The sequence below is a fragment of the Sorex araneus genome, chromosome 9 (genome assembly GCF_027595985.1).
Source record: "Sorex araneus isolate mSorAra2 chromosome 9, mSorAra2.pri, whole genome shotgun sequence".
In the NCBI taxonomy this organism is placed as follows: domain Eukaryota; kingdom Metazoa; phylum Chordata; class Mammalia; order Eulipotyphla; family Soricidae; genus Sorex; species Sorex araneus.
In genome coordinates this window covers 4,951,609-4,979,036 of record NC_073310.1, presented here as the reverse complement: position 1 = coordinate 4,979,036, position 27,428 = coordinate 4,951,609, and the positions used below count along the sequence as shown (strand labels likewise).

Sequence of the window (27,428 nt, the reverse complement as noted above, 5' to 3'; positions counted from 1 at the left end):
CCAGGTCAGCAAATTAGCTTCATCAGTCTGACCCTTGGAGATGTTGGTCCCTCGCATTTGTGGATTTCTTTGAGCTCCTCAGAGCCCCCTGTAGGCTGCCATCTTGGACCTGGTGCTGCTCTTTCCCCACAGGGCCTGCCCTGTGCCTTTCTTTGGGCCACAACTGACGGCACTCAGGGCATGCTCCTGGTCCTGCACTCGGGTCACTCCTGATGACACTCAAGGGACCGTATATGGTGCTGGGATTGAGCCCCAGTCGGCTGCATGCAAGGCAAGCCTCTTTCCCCTGTACTGTCTCTCCTATACCTATGTGTTTTTTTTTTTCTTTTTGGGTCACACCCGGCGATGCTCAGGGGTTACTCCTGATTCTGCACTCAGGAATTACTCCTGGCGGTGCTCAGGGGACCATATGGGATGCTGGGAATTGAACTCGGGTCGGCCACGTGCAAGGCAAATGCCCTCCAGCCCCCTATACCTATTTTGTGTCTTTTAAAACATTTATTCTCTTTTACATAGTTAGAGATAATACTAAATATATTTCTGTCACTTGTTTAAAAAAATCTCAAATATGTATAAACTGAAATATAATATATATTATATACATATATGTTATACACATAATCTGCCTCCACAGGGGGCTGCAGTCTTAAGGACATTCGGCCTGTGCTAGCACCGCTCAGCCTGTGGGAGAAGGTAGACCCCGCGGCTGCTGTCTGGACCCTGCTCAGTGCTGGTGCCGTCCGTGGGAGCCCCCACCCCCTGTCGCATCATCTGTGCCCTGCAGCTGCCCCCAAGACACGTGCTGTCTCCCTGCTGGGGCCTGGAGACTCCCTTCGCTGGCCTCGGCCAGACTGAAAGGGCTTTGGCCCCCTCCCACTTAGCGCTCCCCTCTTACCCTGGCTGTGGGCCTGGCCAGAAGGTCAATGGCCCCCTGCACCCCTCACCCCCTCCCTGAAGACCAGGTCTCAGGAAAGAGCCAGTAAACCCCCCCCCCACACACACACACATAAAAAATATGCACGCACATACACAGTACATGTTTTGGGGCCACATCTAGTGGTGCTGAAGGCTTCCTCCTGGCTCTGCACTCGGGTCACTCCTGGTGGGCTGGAGAACACGTGTTGAGGATCCAAGCTGGCTCAGTCCCACGTGCAAGGCAAGTGCCCTATCCTCTGTACTATCTCTCTGCCCCCCGTTTTGTTTGTTTTTGGGGCACAGAGTGGCAGTTGGAGGTGATGCTCCTAGCAGTGCTCAGGGGACTGTGTGGTGCTGGGGACGGCTTGGGGCTCTGACACGCCACGCGTGCACTCCGACCCTCTGTGCTACTTCTCCAGCTGCTCCTTACTTTTTTTTTCCTTCCTGTCTGTCATCACCACACCTCTTTGACTGGTCCTGCCTGCCTCCTCTTTTGTTTGTTTTGGGTCCCACCTGGCTCTGTGCTCAGGGATTGCGCCTGGCGGGGCTCAGGGGACCCTGTGTGGTGGCAGGAATTGAACCCCAGCTGGCCGTGTGCAAAGCAGTCGCCTTGCCCACTGTGCTATCTCTCTGGCCCAGCCTGCCTCCCTCTCTGACCACTGTGATTATCGGCCACCCGTGTGATCCAGGATAATTCCCATATCGTGACATTTGATGTAGCCACATTTGCAAAGTCCCTCTTGCTATCTGAGATCACGCGCATGGATTTGGGGAACTGGGGCAGAGTCATTTTCAGGACGCGTTATTCAGCCTACCACGATGGGTATTTTGGTGGTATATTTTTTCGCTATTGAGAGAGGTCTTTCAGTGCATATCCTTACATGCCTGATTGCACATATCTGAAATGGTTTTTTTTTTTTTTTGGCTTTTTGGGTTACACCCGGCGATGCACAGGGGTCACTCCTGGCTCTGCACTCAGGAATTACCTCTGGCAGTGCTCAGGGGACCATATGGGATGCTGGGAATTGAACCTGGGTCAGCCACATGCAAGGCAAACGCCCTACCCGCTGTGCTATCGCTCCAGCCCCCTGAAATGTTTTTCTATAGTGGTTCTGGGAAATAAAATCGCTGGGTCATAGGTGACCGCTTATTTATTTTTTGGTGGGGGGAGCACATCCAATGGTGCTCAGGGGACCATATGTGGTGCTGGGGGTCTAACCAGGGTCAGCTGCAAGCACAGAGGGTCGGAGTGCACGCGTGGCGTGTCAGAGCCCCAAGCCGTCCCCAGCACCACACAGTCCCCTGAGCACTGCTAGTCCCCTGAGCACCTTACCTCTGTTCTCTTTCTCACCTCCACATGTGTCATTTTAAAGTTCAAGAGATACTGCCAAATTGGTCTCCGAAGTAATATCAAACTTATATTCTCAGAGTAGTTCGATGGGACCTTTTCCCTTACATCCTTATAAAGAGCATTTTGGTCCGGGGGTAGGGGGGTCACCACGTCCAGCAGAGTTGAGGGACTGCTCCCCACACAGTGCTCAGGGTTTGCTATCAGTAGTGCTCAGGAGGACCTGGGGTGCCGTGCCTCGAACTTGGGCCTTCTCCATGTAGAGCAGCGGCCCTTTGAGCATCTCGCTGGTCCCCAGAGGGCCTTTTATAACTCATGGACTTGCTCAAGTGTGTCGTTTGCTCAATCCAGTGACTTTCCCGCTGAAGACTGGCCCGTAGGAAGGGGCCTGGTTGAGTACAAGGAGAAGCGCGCCGGGCCATGGGCGGCCGGAGAGTCTCGAGCACTGTTAGTGGCGTCTCGCTGTTATCACTCCTCCTCAGAGGCCCGCTCCTGTGGCTTGATCTCACCGCCTCCCGGCAAGCACTCCTTTTGGCCAGTAATCCAGTTAACCCAGACCATTGCCATATATAGGCAGGAGCGGGCAGCGGCTTCTCCTCCTGATGGGCTGGGGACGCTGCCAGAGGAGAGCACGCCAGAGCTGCCCACCGGGAGGGGAGCCGCTGGCTCGGAGTGTGATCAGAGGGGACGGCAGTTGGTTGGCAGAGAATGTTTGCACTCCGACTGGCTTAAAATGTTCTCTCGGGCATGCCAGTACGAGGAGGAAATCCACTTTATTTTTTTAAAACCTATAGGTAAAGTTACTGATATTTAGTAAATAGTATTAATTAATTAATTAACAAATTAATTAATTGATTCTTTTTGGGGTCATACCTGGTGATGCACAGGGGTCACTTCTGGCTCTGCACTCAGGAATTACTCCGGGCGGTGCCCAGGGGACCATATGGAATGCTGGGAATCGAACCCGGGTCAGCCGCATGCAAGGCAAACGCCCTACCTGCTGCACTATTGCTCCAGCTCTGATAGTATTATTATACTATGTAAAACTATCCTTTTTTTGGGGGGGGGCTATCGTACACAGTCATGCATGGGGGTACTTCCAGGGAATCTGAATCTTCTGTATGCAAAGCAACCCAGTGCCAGGGTTCAAACTCACCCGTAACAAGGCGAGTGCCGTACCTTGAGCTATGCGCAGGGCTTACTCCTGGCTCTGTGTTCAGGGATTACTTCTAGGGCTGCTCAGGGGACCATATGTAGTGCCAGGGGTCGAACCTCGGTCCAGTTACCTCCTAGACAATCACCTATCACTATACTATCCAACCTTAAGTTTGGTACATTTTAATTTTGTACTGGTTATTGTTATTGTTCCTTTTATTATTGTTTTTTAATTTTTATTTTTTTTGTTATTGTTAGTGTTACTTTTTTGAGAATTAAAAACAAAAACAAAATAAGTTTTCTTGATTCCCCCCCCCCCCCCCCGTTTACTGGAATGGAACGATAGCACAACGAGTAGGGTGTTTGCCTTGCACGCGGCTGACCCGGGTTCGATTCCTCTGTCCCTCTCGGAGAGCCCACCTGCATGACAGATCCTGGCAAGCTACCCGTGGCATAGTGATATGCCAAAAACAGCAACAAGTCTCACAATGGAGATGTTACTGGTGCCCGCTCGAGCATATCTGTGAACAGTGGGATGACAGTGCTACAGTGCATTGTTATTATTATTATTATTTTGGCTTTCGGGCCAGCTTTGTGCTTAGAGACCACTCCTGGGGGAATCAAGGGACCATATGGGTGCCAAAGATCGAACCACCTTCCCTGCTGTACTGTTAGACTGTCTGCCCCCCCCCCCCCCCCCCCCGGGACCAGGGACAGAGCTTAGATTGCTGGAGTACATATTCTGTCTGCAGGACCCCATATTCAATCCCTAGTCCCTGAGCACCCATGGGAATGAACCCCAAGCGCCATGTGGGAGCAGCCCCTGATCATCTCTGGGTATAGCTCCAAAACAAACAAACAAGTGTTTCTGCAACCTTTCACTAGAATTTATTCATTTTGGGATTTGACCACATTTGGAGGTACTTAGGGGCTACTCCTAGCTCTGTGCTTTGGAGTCACTTCTGGGGTACATGGGGGACCATATATGATACCAGGGATTGAGTTGAGGCTGGCTATATGCAAGGCAAGCCGTTTCGCTCATGTGCTATCTCTCCAGCCCCCATTACTAGAATTTAAAGGGATTTTCATAGTGTTCTACTATTCAGTTCCCTACCTGTAATGCTGAATGTTTGTGTAGAGTTTTTTTTTTTTCTTTTGTTTTTTGGGTCACACCCAGAGATGTTCAGGGCTTACTCCTGGCTCTGCACTCAGGAATTAGTCCTGGTGGTACTCAGAAGACCATATAGGATGCAAGGGATTAAACCCAGGTCAGTCGCGTGCAAGGCAAAGGCGTTATCCACTGTATCATTACTGTGGTCCTTTGTGTAAAGTTTTAAGGTAATAAATTGTGTTGAGCCAGAGTGATAGTATAGCGGGTAGGGAGTGTGCTTGCCTTCCACACAGCCAACCCAGACCTGGGTTCTATCCCCAACATCCCATATGTTCCCTTGAGCCGCACCAGAAGTGATCTCTGATGCTGGGTGTGACCCGAAAACCAAAAAATAAAATTAAATCGATAAACTGTGAAGTAACAGTTCATGATGGGACGCTGTAGACTGGACGTGCTTGAACCCCTGGTGTTTCTATTGAAAGCTGCGGTTTACTGAATTATAAGGTCTGAGCACAGAGTGTAGCAGTTTTAGATTAACAGTAAGGAAATATGTAGTTTTCCAATTGTTTTCTGAAAATTGTAGGTTTGGCAATGCTAAGAACTGCAGATGTGTCATTCAGTTTATTTAATTTTTTCTTTTTGGGTCACACCCGGTGATGCACAGGGGTTACTCCTGGCTCATGCACTCAGGAATTACTCCTGGTGGTGCTTGGGGCACCATATGGGATGCTGGGAATTGAACCCAGGTCAGCCACGTGCAAGGCAAACGCCCTACCCGCTGTATCGCTCCAGCCCCTCAGTTGTTGTTTTTCACTCTTGTTTTTGGGGCCGCATCTGGTGGTGCTCAGGGCTTACTCGCGGCTCTGTCCTCAGGGATCACTGCTGGTGGGGTCGGGACACTGTGTAAGGTATCAGGGATGGAACTCAGGTCGGTTGTGTGCAAGGCAAGCACTCTGCCCACTGTACTATTGCTCAGGCCCCAGCTGTCATTTTATATCAACAAAATATTAAGCATTCAGTGTGCGGCTGTAATGGATCTTTTCTGTGCTTACTTTTTGCTCTGCGGTCTATGGTGTGCGTTACTGATTTCAAATGAACTGTCTGATATAATAGAGGTAGCTATTTAAGGAAATCTGAACCTTCTATTTCTGTTGATGTATTTGGTTTTGTTATTATTGAAATAAAGATTCAAAATGTTTAAGGAGGATTTGTCAGCATTCTCATCAAAACAGCAAATAGAGTTCTCTGTCACTGTTATCTCTCTTTTCTCCTTTCCCCCTTCCCATCCCTTCCTTCCTCTCCCCTTCTCTCTTGTCCTCACTCTTCCTTCTCCCAGCGAGGCTGGTGGTTCTGTGGGATTGCATCTTCGGGGACCCCAGTGAGGTCTGGCTCCTGATCATTCTGCCTGTATTCACCTCAGTTTATTTTATGAACTCTGAACCTTGATTTCTTTTCTTTTCTGAATCTTGATTTTTTTTTTCCTTTTTGGGTAAGGCTTTTTGGACCACACTTGGCGATGCTCAGGCATTACTCCTGGCTCTGCACATAGGAATTACTTCTGGTGGTGCTTAGGGGACCACATGGGATGCCAGGGATTGAACCTGGGTCGGCTGTGTGCAAGGCAAATGCCCTCCCTGCTGTGCCATCCCTCCAGCCCCATGGATCTTGATTTCTTTAGCCCTTTGAATGAACCTTCATATGTGGTGTCAGAGGGTTCCTCTGGCTCTCTGCATGGGGGTCGCGCCTTGCTGTTGGGAGACCGTGTGTGCTGGCATGGAGCCTGGGCCTCCCCGGACTAAGCATGTGCTTCAGACCGTCGAGTTGAGTCTCTGGCCCCCAGTGAAATTCTTTCTATTTTGGGGTGAGTGGGGCACAGTGGTGCTTAGCGTTTACTCCTAGAAGGGTTCAGGGGACCATATGGGGTGCCAGGGATCGAACCCTGGTCAGCTGCCTGCAAGGCAAATGCCCTCCCCGCTGTACTATCACTTCGGCCCCGCTCAGTTTAATTATTTTCTGTGCTCAGGATGTACTCCTAGAACTGCACTCGGGGTGACTCTTGGTGGGGCTCGGGTCCCCGTGGGATCTGGACTTGAGCCCAGATAGAATCAGTTGTGTGCAAAGCAAGAGTCTTACCCTGTCCCTCTTTTCCTTTCTCTCTCCCTCTTTCCCTCCCTCTCTCTTTCCCTCTTTCTCTCTTTCTTTCTTTTTGGTTTTGGGGGTACACCAACATTGCCTAGGTGTTACTCCTGGCTCTGTGCTCAGGGATTACTCTGGCGGGCTTGGAGTGCCATATGGGGTGCCGGGGATTGAACCTGGGTGTGCATGTGCAAGGGAAGCACCTTACCCACTGTGCTGTTGTTGTGCCCATCAGTTAAATTCTCAGTCCTTCTCTCTGTATTTTGCTCCCTCTTCTATTATCTTTCCTCCTTTACCTCTTCATTGGGGTGACAAAATGAACGTCCTCGGGCAGTGAGAGACTTATTCAGTAGTAACATCGCATCGTCACTCAGAATCATAGAATTTTCCGGGCTGGGAAGAAACTTGAGGTCATTTAATCCGACTTTCCCCGGCGAGAGTCAGTCCTCTTAGCCTTCCTGAGAATTTGGAGGTTTTAAACATTGCCTTGGAAAATTAACTGGATCGCAGGTAGAGCAGTGCGGCTGAAGACCAGCCCCACGCTCTGGTCCTCCCGTAACCTGTAATGCCAAGTTAAGACAAAAAGCGAGTGAGTGTTTCGCTGCCAGGCCGTGATTTGAGAACTCACTTTACGTCTGTTGAACATAATAAAACTGGGGACTTGTATTTATTTCCTTCCCATTTTATTTTTGTAGTTTTAATTTTTACAAAATTTCATTCTGCGATGGTTGTGAAAAACAAAACACCCCCACCCTCACTCCCAAATTAGTCTTGCACTGGTTTAAAAAGCTCTAATGCAGTGTGTAGCAAATAGTAGGTCCTCAAGAACTGACAACTTCCTTTTTCCTTAAAAGCTTATATTTAGGGGCTGAAGCGATAGTCCAGAGGGTAGGGCATTTGCCTGGCTTGAGGCCGACCCGGGTTCGGTTCCCAGCATCCCATATGGTCCCCCGACCACCACCAGGAATAATTCCTGAGTACAGAGCCAGGAGTAACCCCTGTGCATCGCCAGGTGTGACCCAAAAAGCAAAAAAAAAAAAAAAAAAAAAAAGAGTTTATATTTATGGGAGCTAGAGAGATAGTACAGCAGGTAGGGCACGCAGCCGACCCAGGTTCAATTCCCGGGACCCTAGATGGTCCCCCAAACACTGCCAGGACTGATACCTGAGTGCACAACCAGGAGTAAGCCCTGTGTACTGCGCCATGTGGTCTTTTTTTTTTTTGTGGGGGGGGGTCACACCTGGCGATGCACAGGGGTTACTCCTGGCTCTGCACTCAGGAATTACTCCTGGCGGTGCTCAGGGGACCATATGGGATGCTGGGAATCGAACCCGGGTCGGCCGCGTGCAAGGCAAACGCCCTACCCGCTGTGCTATCGCTCCAGCCCTACTGCGCCATGTGGCTCCCTCCAAATGAAACAAGTTTGAGTTTATGGCCTGGAGAAACAAGGCTGTCCCTGGTTTTATCCGTGACACCACACATTGCCCCTTGAGCTCCACCAGATCCCTGAGCACCAGGTCCCATATAAGCCCTGAGCCCTGCCAGGGCCAAAAACTACCCTCCATAACGCAAAAGTTGCATTTATTTTGGGTGAAGATGTAGCTATCTGAGCAGCAGGTAAGTGAGACATTAGTATTAGTTTGTTTGGGCACCAGCTATGCTCAGGGGCTGTGCCCTAGGTCAGCTGTCCGTGTGCACTGCAAGCTCTGACCTGCTGGACTATCTCTGGCCCCAGAAGCATTATTATTATTATTATTATTATTTTATTTTTTTGCTTTTTGGGTCACACCCAGCAATGCACAGGGGTCACTCCTGGCTCATGCACTCAGGAATCACCCCTGGCGGTGCTCAGGGGACCATATGGGATGCTGGGATTTGAACCCGGGTCGGCCGCGTGCAAGGCAAACGCCCTACCCGCTGTGCTATCGCTCCAGCCCCAGAAGCATTATTATTATTTTTATTCTCCCTCCGTTTCTTTTGTTGTTGATGGTGGTGCCACACGGGTCGGGCTGAGGTGCTCACACACTTGGCCGTGGTGCTCACCGGTTGGCACTCTTTCAGTGGTGGTGATCGTGCACTTTCTCCCCTGGGTGTGCACTCTTAGGCGAAGCCTACAAGTTGTGATTGTGGTGCTCACACAGGCTTACATTTTCCCTGTCACTCACACGTTTATTGTCACTGTCACTGTCATCCCGTTGCTCATCGATTTGTTCGAGCGGGCACCAGTAATGTCTCTCATTGAGAGACTTATTGTTACTGTTTTTGGCATATCCAATACGTACGGGTAGCTTGCCAGGCTCTGCTCGATACTCTTGGTAGCTTGCCGGGCTCTCCGAGAGGGGTGGAGGAATCAAACTCGGGTCAGCCATGTGAAAAGCGAACGCCCAACCGCTGTGCTATCGCTCCAGCCCACACACATTTGTTATTATTATTATTATTATTATTATTTTGTTTATTCTTTAGTTTCTTTTTGGTTTATTTTTTTGGGGGTCACACCTGGCAATACTCAGAGGTTACTCCTGGCTCTGCTCTCAGGAATTACTCCTGGCTTGGGAGACCATCTGGGATGCTGGGGATCGAACCCGGGTTGGCCACAGGCAAGGCAAACACCCTATCTGCTGTACTATTGCTTCGGCTCCTATTATTGTTATCATTATTGTTATTGTTATTAATTTGGTTACTGGGCCACAGCTGGCGGTGCTCAGGGCTTACTCCTGGCTCTGCACTCAGTGACTGGGGGCCTGTTTCCTGTCCCGGGGAATTCATTCACTCAGCGCAAGAGACAGGCAGGTCCTTTCCTCTGCCGTCTCCGCTCCAGCGGCCGGCGCATCTCCCCGGTGTGTCTGCTCGCCAGGGTCAGACCCCGTCTTTACAGTGGCTGGAAGTTGTTTGCAGTCTGGGAGTCCTGCAGCACAGCTGCCCGGCTCAGACAGCAGGACTTCTGGGCCATAGTTGGCATGTGTGGGCCACCAAGGATTTGAACTTATAACTGTAAACTTGTGAAACAGGTACTCTGAGCCTCTGCGCTAGTCCTTGCGACTCTAAATGAAACTTTTGTTTTGCTGGGGCCCCATTGGGTGGTGCTCCTGGCTCTGAGCTCAGGGGTCACTCTTGAGGGCTTGGGGCCTTATGTGGCGGGGATCAAACTCCATCAGTCACAAGGCAAACCCCCGCCGACTGCCGTCTCTGCTGCCCAGTGGAAGAGAGGACGAAAGTCAGCACTGCTGGCTTTCAGGCTTGGCAGGTCATGGCATCAAGGATATGTGAAGAAACTGGCTTCCGGGTGGGATGCGCGCACACTCCCTGGTGCCTGGGTGGGCTTCCTGGGGACCCCAGGTGACTCCCCATCCCTCAGTTGTGCACGTGAGGCTTGCCGGTGTGTCTGAACTGCCCCTCCGTGGGGGCGTGTGTGTGAGGCCCCTGCCGCTGGCTGGACCTTTTGGGCTGCATTCTGGCCACGGAACTGGCACCAGTGGGCTGGAGAATGGACGAGTGGATGACTACAGATAATAATTGTGAAACCTTAGAAATGGTTTGGGCCCTTGAGAGGTTTGGTGTTTCGGGGCCAGGGATATGCTGTGAAGTAGACCTTTTTCCCACCGCTGTTTTGGGCTATACTCAGCAGTGCCCAGGGGCTATTCTCTGTCCAGTGCTCTGGGGCCACTCCCACTAGTGCTTAGGGGATGATGGGGAACAAACCTGGGGTTCCCCTGCAGAACATGTGTCTAGTCCTCGGAGCAGCTGGAATTTTACTCTTGCTTATATCAGTTAGCCTGATATGAAACTGGTTCCTTTATACACTGTTCGATCCGTTTCTAAGAACCTAGAGTTCTGCTAAATGAGGATTTATTATATAAGTGACTCAGTTTTGTCCTATTTTAACTTAACCTTTTGAAGACAGTTATTCAGAGTGGCATGTACTACGTATTCACACTGATTCTTGGAAATACTTTATAACATTTAATGTGCTGCTGGGCTCAGCAAAGATGATAAAATTGAAACTTTCTGGCATCTAAACATATTCATATATATTTGAATTTATCATGGTAGTATTTATTTTCTTGGATAGAAAAGGAAAAGAGGGCCAGAGCGATAGTACAGCGGGAGGGTGTTTGCCTTGCATGGGGCCGACCCAGGTTCCATTCCCGGCATCCCATATGGTCCCCAGAGCACTGTCAGGAATAATTCCTGGGTGCAGAGCCAGGACTAACCTCTGAACATCACCAGGTGTGACCCAAAAAGCAAAAAAAAGAAAGGGAGGGAGGAAGAGAGGGAGGGAGGAAGAGAGGGAGGGAGGAAGAGAGGGAGGGGAAAAGATCTAGTGAAATGCACAGGGACTTTTGTCGGTCTTATGCCATTCAGTTTTGTAACTGCCGGGTTTTGAGTAAGTTTTGGAATTTGTTCTTATATCTTAATAAAACTCTGTGGTCTGACGAAGTAACCGTTGAGCCTGGCAAGCTACCTGTGGCGTATTCGATATGCCAAAACCAGTAACAACAAGTCTCACAATGGAGACGTTACTGGTGCCTGCTCAAGCAAATAGATGAACAATGGGATGACAGTGCAGTGCTACAGATCTTAATAAAATTAAACTGTAAAAACCAAAAAAAAAATTAGTTGAAATGTTCCCTTGAGCAGATCCCCCTGGTATGAGTCAGAATTGAGTTAGGAGGGGGATCGGCCGTGCCCCCTTATCTGGGGCCTGGCAGGCACTGCAGAGACCCCGCCCTGGCATCTTTGGTGACAGGTGATAATGTCTTGGCCTAGGGTGAGTCCTGCTCTGCCACACACTTGGGGCTCTCTCTCTCTCTCTCTCTCACTGTCTCTCTCTCTCTCTCTCACTGTCTCTCTCTCTCTCTCTCTCTCTCTCTCTTTCACTCTCTCACTCTCTCTCTCATTTTTTTCTTTTTTGTCGGGGAGGGGAGGGAGGAGGTTTGGAGCACACCTGGTGATATTCAGGACTTGCTCCTGGCTCTGTGACCAAGAGTCACTCCTTGGCTGTGTGCAAGGGACCATATGGAATGGCAGGGATCAAACCCTGGCCGGCGGCACACAAGGCAAGCGCCCTATCTGCTGCACTATCTCTCTGGCACACAGACTTAAGCTTTTAAAATAGAATCTCTGCCCCCCCCCCCCTTAGGTTGAAATAAAGCCTTATTCAATTGAGGATTGCTGTAAGGATATTTTTTTTTCTTTTTTTGGGTCACACCTGGCAATGCACAGAGGTTACTACTGGCTCTGCACTCAGGAATCACCCCTGGCAGTGCTCAGGGGACCATATGGGATGCTGGGAATCGAACCCGGGTTGGCCGCGTGCAAGGCAAACGCCCTACCCACTGTGCTATTGCTCCAGCCCCAGGATATTTTATTTTCTTAAAGTCTAGAAAAATGAATTAATCTTGGGGCCAGTGAAATAGTGCAGAAAGTAAGGCTCTTGCCATGCAAGCAACAAAACATAAAAGCAAAAACTCCAAAATCAACCTCCTAGATGAATTCATCCAAGAACACTGAGGCATCATTTTTTAAAGATAATAACCGAGGGCTTTTATCATTTTTTTAGAATGGTTTCACATGCTTACTTAAGAAAAGCAAACTAAGCAGTCTGCAGATAGTCCAGCAGGTCAGGTGCTTGCAACTGACCCGAACTCTGACCCTGCACCAAGTCCTGCTGGCAGTGATGCCTGAGTGCAGAGCCCGGGGGACGCCCCAAACACCTCTGGGAGTGGCCCCCCCAAACAAAAACAAAATACCTTTAAGAAAATTTTGGAATTTGCATTGCATTGCATAAGACTTCTAAGATTGGGACACTACTGCTTCCCAAACCAAAAACAAGAATCGTTAAACAAAATAACTTTTTTTTTTTTTCTGGAGCTAGTGAGATAGTACAGTGGAGAAGGTGCCTGCCTTGCTCCCAGCTGACTCGGGTTCGATCCCTGGTACCACATATGTTCCCTAGAGCACTGCCAGGAGTGAGTGATCCTTGAGCACAGCTGGAATTGGTGCAAAAAAATATTATTATTATTATTATTATTATTATTGCTTTTTGGGTCACACCTGGCAATGCACAGGGGTTACCTCCTGGCTTTGCACTCAGGAATTACTCCTGGCGGTGCTCAGGGGACCCTATGGGATGCTGGGGATCGAACCCGGGTTGGTCATGTGCAAGGCAAACACCCTACCCGCTGTGCTATTGCTCCAGCCCCCCCCCCAAAATTTTTTTTTCTAATACACCGCTTTTTCAGAAGTGATTCTTACCTCCCTCTTTTTATCACATTGTGAGAACGGCATGTTTATTTTTGTCTTTGAGTCTTCTTTTAGACTCAAATTTTATTTTGATGCCAAAGTAAAAAGTTTATTACAGTAGTCTTTCCAAAAAATACTTAAAATTTCCAAGAATATAAAATTGTTCAAGACATTTCCAGCTACTCTATTGCTTTTCTAGAATTAAATAGGTTTCTTTACAATTTTTTTCCCCTTTGCCTTAAGCATTCGCCAGAATTAAATTCTCTGAGGCTTGCTAATCTATTTTTACTATATAACACTCCAAATGCTGTTCCCAGGTAAAGGTTAAAATGAAGAATAATGTAGCTCCTGCTGACCACCATGTTTATAATGTCACAGCTGAATTCTGGGCCATTTTCTTTTGCCATCTGTTCTCAGCATGGATAAGTTGATACTCATTTAAAAATGAGAAAGAAGCAGAGCTACATGTTTCATATGACTTCTTCCCCACTAAATCCTTATCTTTGCCGATATAATTCTTCACTAGAGAATAACTTGATATAGTAGTATCATGCAACACATAATTTTTTATTAGTTTATTTTTAATTAGAGAGTCATCGTGAGGGTACAGTTACAGATCCATACATCTTTGTGCTCATGATGCAACACATTTTAGAAAGTACAGATTTTGCAGTATTTTTTCTAGACATCTACAATTTTTTAAAGTAAATTATAAAAATGTAAAAAACATCTTATTTTTGATTCTATTACACTTTGTTTAGCTGTTTCATTGTATTTTGCTTATGATACTGTGTTCCCTCCTAATTGAAAGGCAGTTTGTGTTTATGACATACAGCATGGAAGACGAAAGATAAGTAAAACGGGGGGGGGGAGGGAATCCATCAAAATTCCTTTGCAAATATTTTATTTTTAGAAGAAAATGATTGGGGGCTGGAGTGGTAGCACAGCGGGTAGGGCGTTTGCCTTGCATGTGACTGATCTGGGTTCGATTCCCAGCATCCCATATGGTCCCCAGAGCACCGCCAGGGGTAACTCCTGAATGCAGAGCCAGGAGGAACCCCTGTGCATCGCCGGGTGTGATCCAAAAAGAAAAAAAAATAGAATAAAGTGATTGACCAACATTAAAAAATCTAAATAGAAATAATATTGTATAACCATATGGAATCCCAGATAAAATAAACTGAAAATATTTCTATGGGAAAAAAGAATATTTTGTTTTTAGAGCTGGAGAAGGCAATTACAGCAGAAAAGGCATTTGCCTTGCATGTGGCCTACCCAGGTTTGATCCCTGGCATCCCATATGGTCCCCTGACCCCCCCCAGGGGTGATTCCTGAGTGCGGAGCCAGGAGTAACCCCTGAGCACCACCAGGTATGACCTCCAAACAAACAAAAAATAGTTTATTAAAAAAAATTAAAAATAAATAAAATTTTTATTACAACACTGAGATAATACAGTTGTTTCAGACATAAGATGTTCCAATATTAGTCCCACCAGTGTGACCTTCTTCACTAAGATTTTAAATTTGTCCTTTTTTATTTTTTAGCTTTTATTTGCTGATTGTATTTCATTAGATACTATGAATTACAAGGTTGTTCATAATACAGTTTCAGGTATTCTGTGTTCCAACGCTGATCCCACCACTAGTGTGACCTTCCTTCCACTAATGTCCTTAGTTTCCCCTTCCCAAGCCTGCCTCTTAGCAGGCATAACATAGTTGACTTTATATGTGCCTGTTACAACATACACCTCTCAGTGGTGTTACGAAGTCATTGTCTGAGGGTTTGCTGAGCTGTAGATGCTAGTTGAGCCTTCTGGGTTACTGTTTTTCTCTCATTGAGTGGTGTGGGCTTGTGCACAACTTTCCCACCTACTTTGCCGTGCTCGTACTAGACCATCAGCGCTGTGGAATTCGGGGGTGTTATGCAGTTGTGTGCTCCAGGAGCTGTGGGCCTGGAAGGTTCCAGCTTGGCAGCCCTTCCGGATTAGTGATGGAGCTGTGAAGCCGGGCTGTCTGTATCCAGGGGATGCTGGGGTGGGTCGGACGCTGAGCCTCTCGGAGAGCAGGGTCCTGGGCCTCTCGGAGAGCAGGGTTGCAGCCTGCCCTTGTCTCAAGAAGTCTCCAGAGGTTTCAGTCCAGAGACCTCCAGGGTTTTTGTTTGTTTGTTTGTGGGCCACACCCAGCAATGCTCAGAGATTAACTCCTGGCTCTATACTCAGGAATTACTCCTGGCGGTGCTCAGGGGACCATTTGGGATGCTGGAGATTGAATCTGGGTAGGCTGTTTGCAAGTCAGGTACCCTACCCACTGTACTATATCTCCAGTCCCTAAATGTGTGTGTGTGTGTGTGTGTGTGTTTTGGTTTGGTTTTAGTTTTGGGGTCACACCTGGTGATGCTCAGGGATTACTCCTGGCTCTGAGCTCAGGAATCACTCCTGGGTGCTCAGGGGGCTATGTGAGTTGCTTTGGATCAAACCGGGTTGGGCGTGTGCAAAGCAAGAGCTTTTCCCACTGTGTGCTATCTCCAGGGTCCCCTCCCACCCCCAGGTTTTAAGTTTTGATTCATAGTTTTATTTGATGAAATATTCAGGAGTGTCATAAAATCTATTTCAAGGACAACTAGGATCTACTTGATGAGGCCTTATTTCTTTCAACTATAAAATTGATTGTTTCTATAACTCTTGCTTTAGAGGTTGCTGCAAAAATAGAAGGTGGCTGGAGCGCCTGATATTAAATACATGGTCCTCTAATGCATTTCTTTTTAAAATATGTATATTTTTTGCTTTGGGGCCCCTCTCAGCAATGCTCAGGAATTACTTCTGGCTCTGCACTCAGGAATTACTCCTGGCAGTGCTCAGGGGACCATATGTACACTGGGGATCGAACTGGGGTTTGTCACATGCAAGGCAAGTGCCTTACTGTACTATCACTCTGGCCCTTCTAAAGCATTCTCTCTTTTTTTTTTTTTTTTTTTTGCTTTTTGGGTCACACCCAGCGATGCACAGGGGTTACTCCTGGCTTTGCACTCAGGAATTGCTCCTGGCAGTGCTTGGGGGACCATATGGGATGCTGGGGATCGAACCCAGGTCGGCCGCGTGCAAGGGCAAGGCAAACGCCCTGCCCGCTGTGCTATCGCTCCGGCCCCTAAAGCATTCTCTTGTAGAACACTATGTTTAATCTAATTTAATATATATATATATATATAATATATATATATATATTTTTTTTTTGGTTGCTATGCATTGAACTAGGGCTTTGTACATGTGAGGCATGTTTTGTCTCTGAGCTATATATGCCTGGGCAATCTATTTTAATTCATTTCTTGGATTGCTTTTAGGCCACCCCCAGCAGTGCTCAGGGCTTCTAGCTCTGTGCTCAGGGATCGCTCTTGGTGGGCCATTAGGACAATATGGGTGTGGGGAATATAGCAGAGGTCGCCCGCAAGCAAGGCAAGCTCCCTGCCCACCGAACGGCCGTTCCATTTCCTAGTAGCTTTTCTTTTTTCCATCTAGCTTATTATTTTTTTTTAATTAAAAATCGTATGTTTTCTGTGTTTTAAGTGATTTGAATAAACTTAGAAGGTTTTCTACTGGTCTTTAGAATTTCCAACCTCTCTGTTTGCAGTGCCCACCATTTTATGGTCGACCTCTTTGGTCTGTCCAAACTGAGAATGAACTATTTTTGCTCAAGTCTGGGCCAAGGACTTGGTTGAGTCAGTTGAGGTTGACAGCGTGGAAAAGCTCAGGCAGGGAATTCTGTGTGTTGTCTCATGACACGTCATCCATATAAATGGCTTGTGTTTGTTGTTCATATGGCAAGCAATTGGCATGAGAACAAACACAGCTTGGGCCCCCATACCGTCCTTCTGGTCTAAATCAGCAGTTTTTAACACCTGCCTGGGGCTTCCTCTCCTTCTGCCCGGAGCGTCACTGAGTTTGGCAGCCACAGTGACTGGGGAGAGAATGATCCATGTCTCTGTTGGACTGGAAGGAAGGTTGTGATTCATAGCTCTGAGTTTTTTCTACGTTATTCCTGATAACAACAGGCATATTTGTTTTGTTTGGGGAGACACCAGTGATGTTCAGAGCTTCTCCTGGCTCCTGGTGGCGCTGGGGAGCCAACCTGGGCCTCCGCATGCAAAGCCTGTACTCAGCGGCGCTCGGGGACAGGTGAGCGCAGGGGATTGGAAGCTGGGTTGCTGCATGCAAGACAAACACCTTAACCCTGGCCTCTCAATGGCATCCTGATTACAGTATAGGGTCACCAGCATAGCAGTGGGTGATCCATATTTTTTGATATCGAAACTATAGGCTGTGAGCCAATTGAGGATTTCTACTAATTTAAATTTTTGTTTTGCTGGTAGTGAAGAACGGGATCCAGAACCTGCATTTCCAGACACCAGCTCCACTCCTGCTTTAAAGTCGTTTCTAAGGCTAACCCATGGTTCCCAGATGAAGGGACTCTAGAAACCAAGATTTGGAAAAAAGTTAAGAGTATCCCGCCCGCATGGCAGAGCCTGGCAAGCTCCCCGTGGCGTGTTCGATATGCCAAAAACAGTAGCAACACGTCTCACCATGGAGATGTTATTGGTGCTCGCTCGAGCAAACCGATGACAGTGACAGTGACTAATTCAAATGAGAGGAAAATGCATGAGCCAACCTTTGGGGTTGACTTTGCATGGCTAATATACGGTATGTGGTATGTGTTAATCTGACTAGAGGATTTTGCATTTAGATGTAAATCCACTTAGCCAGGAGTTTCTGGATTTGTTCCTGCTTTGCTGAGATAGGAGTTAAATGTCTTAAGTTTCTGGTTTGGCTGAACTCTGTATTATCTTTTTTTTTTTTGCTTTGTGTGTTGTTCTTCCTTATACTCCTTACTTCCTGTCCCCAATAACATATTAAATCTTAGGTAGGAAAGGTACATTTAATTTTAGCTAGTTACTTTTTCTGAACGTATGTTCTTTGCAGACAGAGGGAGACAGATGGATTTGAATTTTAAAGCAGCCTTTTGATACAGTAGAAGAAATAACTAGTAAAGTGATAGACGAGTTTCTAGGCAGTTTTAATTAGTCATACACAGCTGTGAGCAGGAATTGATGAGAAAGGAGATTCAGTGACATAACAATGGGCAGTTCCTCGGGGCTGGAGTGATAGTACAGCATGTAGAGTGCTTGCTTTGCACGTGGCCAACCTGGGTTCCATCCCTGGCACCCCACATGGCCCTCCAAGCCCTGCCAGGAGTGACCCCCTGAGCCGAGAGCCCAGAAAAAGTGCTGAGCACCGCGGGATGTAGCCCTCAAACCAAACCAGTTTTTGAACATAAAAATTGGGCAGTGCCTCATGCTTCTTATCTTATCTTGTGGCCCACCATGATATCTTATCATGGTGTGACATGGTCTAATAAGTATAAATGGCATTGCTTTCAGCTTTTTTTGTTTTGTGTCAGAAGCTGCCAGTCTGGACAGAAACAGTGATTTGGCCCGGCATCTCAAACACAGATGTTCACTCTGTGTGTTTTGTGTGTGTGTGTGTGTGTGGTGTTAAATTCTCCCTTTCCCTGCGTTAATTCTGCTAATGCGAGATTGGGCTGGGGGTGGCTGTCCCACACTCTTACTTGTGGCTTTCCCTTACTTGGCGTGGGGCTTGCCGAGACCACACATCAGGCTGCGGTGCCCAGGTACATTCTGGTTGTCGTGCTAGCTGGGGGTCCCTGTGTCGATCACATGGACTCTTGGGGCTGGGGGAGTCACAGCTGGAAATGACTTAGGATGCCCTGGAATCTCAGAGCGGAGGCGCCTGCCTCAGACAGTGGAGTTGCCAGGCTGTGTTGGCAGCATGCGGGCAGCAGTGGGCCGGATTCATGGCCTCATGCGTGCAGGGCAGATCTTTTAATCACTGCCATGCCACGGCCCCCTGGGGGTGTTCAGAAGAGGTGCCTTGTTGATTGTGTGCCCGTTCTGTGCCAACTTCCCTGGTGCTTGGGATGCATTAGTGAACGAAAGAGAAAACATTGGCAGATATATTGACAGTGTTAGTGTTTGAAAAGTATTTTTGAGATAATATTAAAGAACGTTATTGAGCGCTTACATGCCAGGTACCTTAGTTTAGGAGAAATGATCCAAAACATCCTGAAGTTTTTGAATAGAAGCTAAGTAGATGAAGGAATGAATCCAAGTTTGCACCTTTGAGGAATATACAATTTAAATGCTTCTGGTTCATAGTTCTTATTTGTTAAGTTTTTATTTTGGGGGGCCACACCCAGTGGTGGTCAGGGCTTACTCCTGGCTCTGTACTCAGGAATCACTCCGGGAAGTGCTCAGGGGCTCATATGGGATGCCGGGGATCGAACTCAGGCTGATGGTGTGTGGGACAAACACATTTACTTTACTGTTACTCCGGCCCTTGAGTCTGTATTTTCAACGAACAGATGCTTAAAGCCCCTCAATTGTGTGTACTGACAGTTTTGCCAACTGGAACTTCCTGTGCCCTTGCGGGAGACTGCACTCTCCCGTGACGTCAGGTGCCGTCGTGAGGCTGCTCCGCCCAGCACTTCTCTAGAGTAGGTTTCCCAGCACGGCCACTTGGTTCTTGGCTGCGGGTTCAACCTGTGCATTGTTGGTTGGTTGGCAGCGTCCGTGGCCGCTACCCACTAGATGCCAGTCTCGGTTTCTAGTTGCTGCAAGGTGCCCTCTGGGAGGTCATCTTTATTCCTCTCCTGTCCCCACCGCCATTAGGAATGTCTGCTCCATGAGACACTCTTAGCCTCTCCCTCAACAACCTGTTCGTTCCAGAGGCAGAGCTAATAGAGCATCACTCAGAGCTCAGCTGCACGTCAGTCCATACCGCTCTGAAGAAACGGATGCACTTTGGGCTTTTCACACCCTCCTCCCTACTGGGAATCCTTTCCTTACACAGTGATGGCGTCTTTACAGAAACGCCTGGGCGCTTATCAACAGTGGGATAGTGACCTCGCTCTGCGGTTCAGGGCTGGAGTAATGAACAGAGGTGTATTTTTAAAACATTATTAAATACATCTTTCTTGTTTTATTTTTGGGACACGTTCAGCAATGCTCAGGGGTTACTCCTGGTTCTGCATTCAGGAATCACTCCTGGCAGTGCTTAGGGGTGCCAGGGGTTGAACTCGGGTTGGCTGCATGCAAGGCAAGTGCCATACCCATTATCTCCTATCTCCTTAGCCCCTACATACTATATATATGTATATATTACTATATATATATATATATATATATATTAATCACACCCGGCAAGGCACAGGGGTTACTCCTGGCTCTGCACTCAGAAATTACTCTTAGCGGTGCTCAGAGGACCATATGGGATGCTGGGAATTGAACCGGGGTTGGCTGTGTACAAGCTAAACGCCCTGCCTGCTGTGCTATTGCTCCAGCCCTTATACTATATATATATGTGTGTGTATATATATATGTAATTTTTTTCTTTTTGGGTCACACCCAGTGATGCTCAGGGATTACTCCTGGCTTTGCACTCAGGAATTACCCCTGGCGGTGCTCAGGGGACCCTATGGGCTGCTGGGAATTGGATCTGGGTCAGCCATGTGCAAGGCCCTACCCGCTGTGCTATTGCTCCAGCCCCAATATACTACATATTTTTAAATGGGGGGCTAAGAGTAGTCCTTGAGCACCACTGGGTGTGGCCCAAACCTCCACCCTCCCTGAAGTAGTCTAACGAGGTAGTATATTTTAGGTAAAACCTTTGAATGTATAAATATAGATTATATACATAATTATAAGTGAACAAAATTGGTCTGGCTAAATGCATATATCACTGTCACTGTCATCTCGTTGTTCATCGATTTGCTCGAGCGGGCACCAGTAACGTCTTCATTGTGAGACTTGTTACCTTTTTTTTTTTTTTGCCATATTGGATACGCCACGGGTAGCTTGCCAGACTTTGCATATATGTACACATAAGTATCAGGTCATCCCCCAGATGTTTTGTGTACATTTTTTTTTGGGGGGGGCTTCTCCCAAGTGGTGCTTTGGAGGCTCAAGGCTCTCTGGATTCTAACCACCAGGCCAGTGTTCAGTGAGGGCCCGAGAATGCGGTGTAAGTCAGCCCCTCGGTGCTGAGGTTACTGGGCCCCCAGGAACTCGGGGCCCCTGGTGCCACCCCAAGCCATACTGGGTGGGGTGGGGGAGTCTCATTGCTGTACCTGGTGGTGCTTAGGTTATTGCACCAGCAACAGCAATGGGGTCTGTGTGGGGTGGGGGGCTCTCAAAGCGTTTCCAGATTCTACTGGGGTCATAAACAACCACCCTCACATTTTGAGTCCTCATCTTACTCTCACTTTTCTCTCCTTTTTCTTTCTTCTCCTCTCCTCTCCTCCCCTCCCCTCCCCTCTCCTCCCCTCTCCTCCCCTCTCCTCTCCTTTCCTCCTCCCCCTCCCCTGCCCTCCCCCTCTCCTCCCCTCTCGTTCTCCCTCCCTCCTTCCCTTCTCCTTCCTTCCTTGCTTTCATTTTTGTTCTTCTTTTTGGAGAGGAGAGCCACATCTGAAGATGCTCAGGGGTTACTCCTGGCATGCTTGGGGCACCATATGGGGTGCCGGGCATTGAATCTTGGTCAGCCGTGTGTAAGGCAAATTCCCTCCCTTCTGTACTATCTCTCCAGCTCTCACTTGTATTTTCTTTTTTTTTTTCCCTTTTTGAGTCACACCCAGCAATTCACAGGGGTTACTCCTTGCTCTGCACTCAGGAATTACTCCTGGCGGTGCTTGGGGAACCATATGGGATGCTGGGAATCGAACCCAGGTCGGTTGCGTGCAAGGCAAACGCCCTACCCGCTGTGCTATTGCTCCAGCCCCTCACTTGTATTTTCTTGATCTAATTAAAGGCTCTTATGTGGAAAAAGAAGAATTCTTTTCCATTCTCCAGAAGGTAGATTTATAATTAGTCCAAGTAAGAGAGGGTTACTCAGATGTACAGTGAGAACCAGATGTACACTCTAAGAGAATTATTCTTGTAATTGATGTATCTTCTCATTAATCCATCAAACATTTATGTGCCAGACACTGTGTTAAACTTTCGTAATGCAAGTATGAATAAGACATGGCTTCTCTCTTTTAGAACCCACGGTTGAAAAGAAGGGACAGACTAAATAAATAACACAACACTGTGGGATATTACACAGTCTGGAGCTTAATTTGTTTTACTTTCAAAAACTGTCAATGGTGATTTTTCTCATGAACCATTTTGGCTAAGTTTTTCATGACTGTGTCAGATTACGGTACTCTTTACATTGAATATGTAATTTAAGCAGTTATCAGCAGTTCATCTTTGTAGTGTGTTTTTCTTTTCTTCAAATACTCCTAATAATAAGATTTATTTTGAGGGGCTGGAGCAATAGCACAGCGGGTAGGCCATTTGCCTTGCGCGCGGCTGACCCGGGTTCGATTCCCGGCATCCCATATGGTCCCCTGAGCACCGCCAGGGGTAATTCCTCAGTGCAGAGCCAGGAGTAACCCCTGTGCATCGCCGGGTGTGACACAAAACGCAAAAGAAAAAAAAAAAAAAGATTTATTTTGAGGAGTGCATTTCCTCCATTTTCCTCCAGATTTTTTTCTATCAATTACTAAACATCAGAACACGAACTGTGTTAGTTCTATAAAATTTTATATGGGTGGAAGTGGCTTTGTAATGTGGAGACATTTTTGAGTAGGTATTTGGTGCCTCAGATCCGCTTTCAAAGAGCCACCCTGTTCCATTCCTGCTTGGACATCATTTATTAAAAGTGAGCCACGGGGCTGCGGGTGGAGCCCAGCGGGGGCCTCTGTCTCCCAGGGATGAGGCCCCAGGAGAGTCCCCTTCAGCCCTGCTCTGAAAGCAGAAACAGAAGGACAAACCGCAGACGCCTCGCCCTTGTTCGTTGACTCTGGTGGAGGTCTGGGCTTCTTACTGATGACGTTGCCAGGATGGGCATCGCCCCCCTCCTGGCTCTTCTGTGTGCACGCTTTTGGTTTTTGCCAGGGGTCACACATCAGGTTTTGGCGTTCACACTGTGGTTTACACTCCTCTGTTAAGTTTTTTGTTTTTTTCTGGGGGCACCCCTGTTCTTGTTCAGCGGGCTAGGGGCCGGTGGTTGTGCAGGGCAAGCATCCTCCCACTGGGCTCTCTCCCACCCGCCAAACTGAACTTTCCTTCTGATGAAGGATGACAAGGCTCTTCCTTCTTCCTTAAATAGCTTTTCCCCATTTTGAAGAAAAAAAAATATTAATTTTCTAATGATATTTTGGTCTTTCATCTTCTTGGTCAAGAGCAGTTACTGAGGGCAGTGGTTTGATGAGGCTCTGAGGCAGATCATTCAATATTCATAAGTACCAGAATAGATCCTCCGTAGCTGACTTACTCAAGCTCAGAAGGTCCGATGTCTCTATAAAGTGATTTCAGGCCATGACCTTCAAACTTCAGAATTCTACAGAACAGCAGCGGAGCGGGCAGTTCTTGGTTTCATCAGGGGCCGTGGAAGCGGATAATGCTGAGTAGCCTAATGGATTCCTGAGAGCAGAGGATGCTCCAGATATAGCCAAATCAATAAGCATAATAGTCATTGTGTATATTATATAATATTTGTTAATTACATCAGAACTCTTGGGATTCGAGAGACAGTAGAAGGGTTAAGGGGTGAAGGCACTTGCCTTGCATGCGGCAGACACTGTTTTTGATCCCCAGCACTGCATGGTAATAAAAACCATCATTGTTGTTCGAACCTAGTGTATTTAACATTAATTTAAAATGTCCTATTCTTTTGGGGCCGGAGCGATAGCACAGCGGGTAGGGCGTTTGCCTTGCACGCGGCCGACCCGGGTTCGATCCCTGGCATCCCATATGGTCCCCCAAGCACCACCAGGAGTAATTCCTGAGTGCAAAGCCAGGAGGAACCCCTGAGCATCGCTGGATGTGACCCAAAAAGCAAAAAAAAATTTTTTTAAAAAGTCCTATTCTTTTGTTTGATTTTGGGTACACCTGGTAGTGCTTGTGAGACCGTGTGGTACTGGAGATTGAACCTGGGCCTCCTGAAAGAAAGAATTGACCCCAGTTCTCTGGGTGGTCTCCCAGGCCCTCTACTTCTTCCCTTTAATAATAGGACTTGCATTATATCATGTCTTACCCACTGTACTATTTCTCGGCTTCTTATTTTAAAAACGAACTTGTTCAGATCAATTAAGTGACATACGTATGTGTCTACCTTTCTGAGTTGAAATTTTTAAAAAATTTTCTTTGGGGGTGGCTACACCCAGCGGTGCTCAGGAATTACTTATATGGGTCTCGTGGGGGTCATACGGGATGTCTGGGATGGAACCCAAGTTTGCAAGTGCCCTGTCCGCTGTGCTATTGCTCTCGCCCCATGGAATTTGCTTTAAAACTGAACCGTTTTTCAATTTAGTTTGGTGACTTGTGTGTCAGGCTAAGCAGGGTGGTTATGTACAGGGCTTCGGTGGCTTCGAAAACGCTCATTTTACTGGCTGGATAGCTCTTGAGACACAAAGTTGGAGGTAGAAAAAGACTTGCAGATTTGTGAGATTGGAATTAATGAATCTTTTTAAACTTTTTGGGTCACACCTGGCAATGTGCAGGAGTTACACCTGGCTCTGCACTCAGCCGTTACCCCTGGCAGTGCTCGAGGGACCATATGGGATGCTGGGAATTGAACTCGGGTCAGCCGCATGCAAGGCCAGTACCCTGCCCACTGTGCTACTGCTCCAGCCCCTAATGAAATGTTTTTTATCAAGTCATACAAAACTGTATTTTCTGGGGCTGGAGAGCTCGTCTGGGGCCAGGGCATTTGCTTTGCATGTGACTAATCCCAGCTCCATTTCGAGCACCACATGTGGTTCTCCAAGCTCTGCCAGAGCCAGAAGTGAGTCCTGAGAACTGCCAGGTGTTGCTCCAACCCCTTGTCTCCCAACAGAACACTTGTATTTCCCTACTTTTTGGTGTATTAGGTCTGTGAGAGAATGGGAACTGTGACCCTTTTTATTGCCACTGCCAATGACGGGATTTGCTTTTATTCCACACCCTACGCCCTTGGCTTTCTGGTCTGTGAGACCCAGACTCCCTTAGTGCCTGGTAATCTGTTTTTCTCTGCATGCTTCAGTACGTCAGTGTTTATTTGTTGGTTATAGCTGTAGCTTGTTCATTTTAATTGACGAATTTGGTTAAGTTAAACATAAATTGATGACTGTGGTTAAGTTTCATATTTTTGCACGGCAAATTTAGTTTGGTTGTTTATCTTGAGAACTCATGCTTGTGTTCTTTTTTTTGGGGGGGGGTCACACCCAGCGATGCTCAGGGGTTCTCAGGGGTTACTCCTGGCTTTGCACTCAGGAATTACTCCTGGCGGTGCTTGGGGGACCATGTGGGATGCCGGGGATCGAACCCCGGTCGGCCGCGTGCAAGGCAAACGCCCTACCCGCTGTGCTATCGCTCCAGCCCCTCATGCTTGTGTTCTTGATTGAGGATTTAATGGTTTTATTGTTCCCCCAGCCAGTGAAAATGTAGAGGCTTTGTGATAATTCAGTGTTTTTTCAAGAAAATAGTGGTGCTTCATGTGTTAATATGAACGGAATACATCTGTATCACCAATGGAAATAATGAATTAACAGTATTTACAGTAGAGTGTTCTTTTTTCCTTTTTATTTTGTTTTTGTGTCACACCTGGCTGTGCTTAGGGCTTCCTCGTGACTCTGAGCTCAGGGATCACTCCTGGAAGCACTTGGGGGGTCATCTGGGGTACCGGGATTGAACCCGGATTGACCTTTTGTAAGGCAAGTGTCCAGCCCACTGTACTGTCCCTCTGGTCCCTGTTCATTTCCCCAGCTCTGTGCTTGGAGGTTACTCCTGACGTACTTAGTGGATTTGTGGTGCTGGGGATCAGCTGAGGTCTCTTGAATGCAAAGCATGCAGTCAGCCCATTGAGCTTTTTTTCCAGCCTGTAATCCCGGTTTTAATAGTATCATTAGCGGAAATGTCAGATAAAAAATAATTTCATCAGCAATTACTTGGTTTTATAGCATGTTTTCACTTTCAGTTGCAGTTAAAATGCTTTGAGGGCTGGAGTGGTAGTACAGAAGGTAGGGTGCTTATCTTGCACAAACTCAATCCTCGGCCTCCATATACCAGGAGTCATCTCTTAATGCAGAGTCAGGAGTAAGCCCATATTTTAGAACGGGGTTTTCGGCCACATGAGCAGTGCTTAGGGCTTACTCAGGGCTCTGTGCTCAGGGGTCACTCCTGGCAATGCTCTAGAGAACATATGTGCTACCAGGAATCAAACCAGGATCAGCCGCATGCAAAGCAAGGGCCTTAACCCTTGACTATCTCTGCAGGCTGATTGGGGCCACTTTTATTTTTATTTTATTTTATTTTATTTTATTTTATTTTATTTTATTTTTGCTTTTTGGGGTCACACCTGGCGATGCACAGGGGTTACTCCTGGCTCTGCACTCAGGAATCACCCCTGGCGGTGCTCAGGGGACCATATGGGATGCTGGGAATCAAACCCGGGTCGGCCGTGTGCAAGGCAAACGCCCTACCCGCTGTGCTATTGCTCCAGCCCCTTGGGGCCACTTTTAAATACAGTTGGGAACATTTACTTCTGGAAATGAAGGCAAAGGTGAAGGCAACACAACGCTGACTTCTCTATCATTTCTTCCCCTAGATTTTAACATTCGAGACCAAGAACCCGACAGAGTTAGCGGAACGCTTGCGCTCCGTGTGCGGCAATCAGAGCAATGCCTACGCCCGCCTGCTGGAATACCGCCTGAATGCCTTGCGGGGACTGTGGAATGCCCAGCGCCAGCTGGCCTTGGAGGAGCAGCATGAGCGGGAGAGTTCCGGGGACGAGGAGACGCTCGCGCTGCTCAAGCGGCAGGGCTTGTTGCAGCAGCCCGAGCAAGCGCCCTTCACCTCGCGGATGGGGCTGCTGCTGGTCTTCCCCCTCATCCAGTCCCAGAGTCGAACAGACCCCTCTCTCTGTAACATAACTGCTGAGGTGCTATTGAACTGCCTTCGAGACTGCCAGCCTTTGAGCTTGACCAAGGAGCCCGCGGACTGTCTCAACGGAATCGAAACGCTGCTGTGCTCCTGGCTCGAGGAGACTTCGGACACGGGCCGACACATCCCTCATAAGCAAAAAGAAAACGCTGCTGCGGCCCTGGTGGCATTGGCGTGTGCCAGGTAAGGAGAGACCAACATCCGGCCAGGGCGGCCTTGCGCGTGCTCCTCCCTGGCCGGGGTGAGAGAGGGGGAGTGCAAGCTTATTTGCTGGGAGATCTCCCAGTCAGAAGTCCCTCTTTGCTTTTACTGTTGAATTCCACAGTCTTGATAGCACAAAGGATGCTGCCACCAAAACTTGGCATCAGGAGTCTGAGCCCAAACCTGGATCCAGTCTTTAGATTTCTGTTAGCCTCTGATAACAGCTTAACGGCTTCCCGGGCAGAATGAACTCTCGCTGCTATCAGCACGCCATTAGATGATAAGTATTT

The 27,428-nt window shown here is 47.8% G+C and overlaps 1 protein-coding gene across 7 annotated transcripts in view; it reads left to right on the top strand.

Annotated features, from left to right (window-relative positions):
• The window catches only part of HECTD4 (HECT domain E3 ubiquitin protein ligase 4), a 158,912-nt gene that overhangs the window by 9,770 nt on the left and 121,714 nt on the right, over positions 1–27,428 (top strand). For all 7 annotated transcript variants that reach the window (XM_055147412.1, XM_055147408.1, XM_055147411.1 and 4 more), the window contains exon 2: positions 26,603–27,120. In XM_055147412.1, the coding sequence (XP_055003387.1) occupies positions 26,603–27,120 (518 nt within the window). The remainder of the gene's footprint in view (positions 1–26,602; positions 27,121–27,428) is intronic.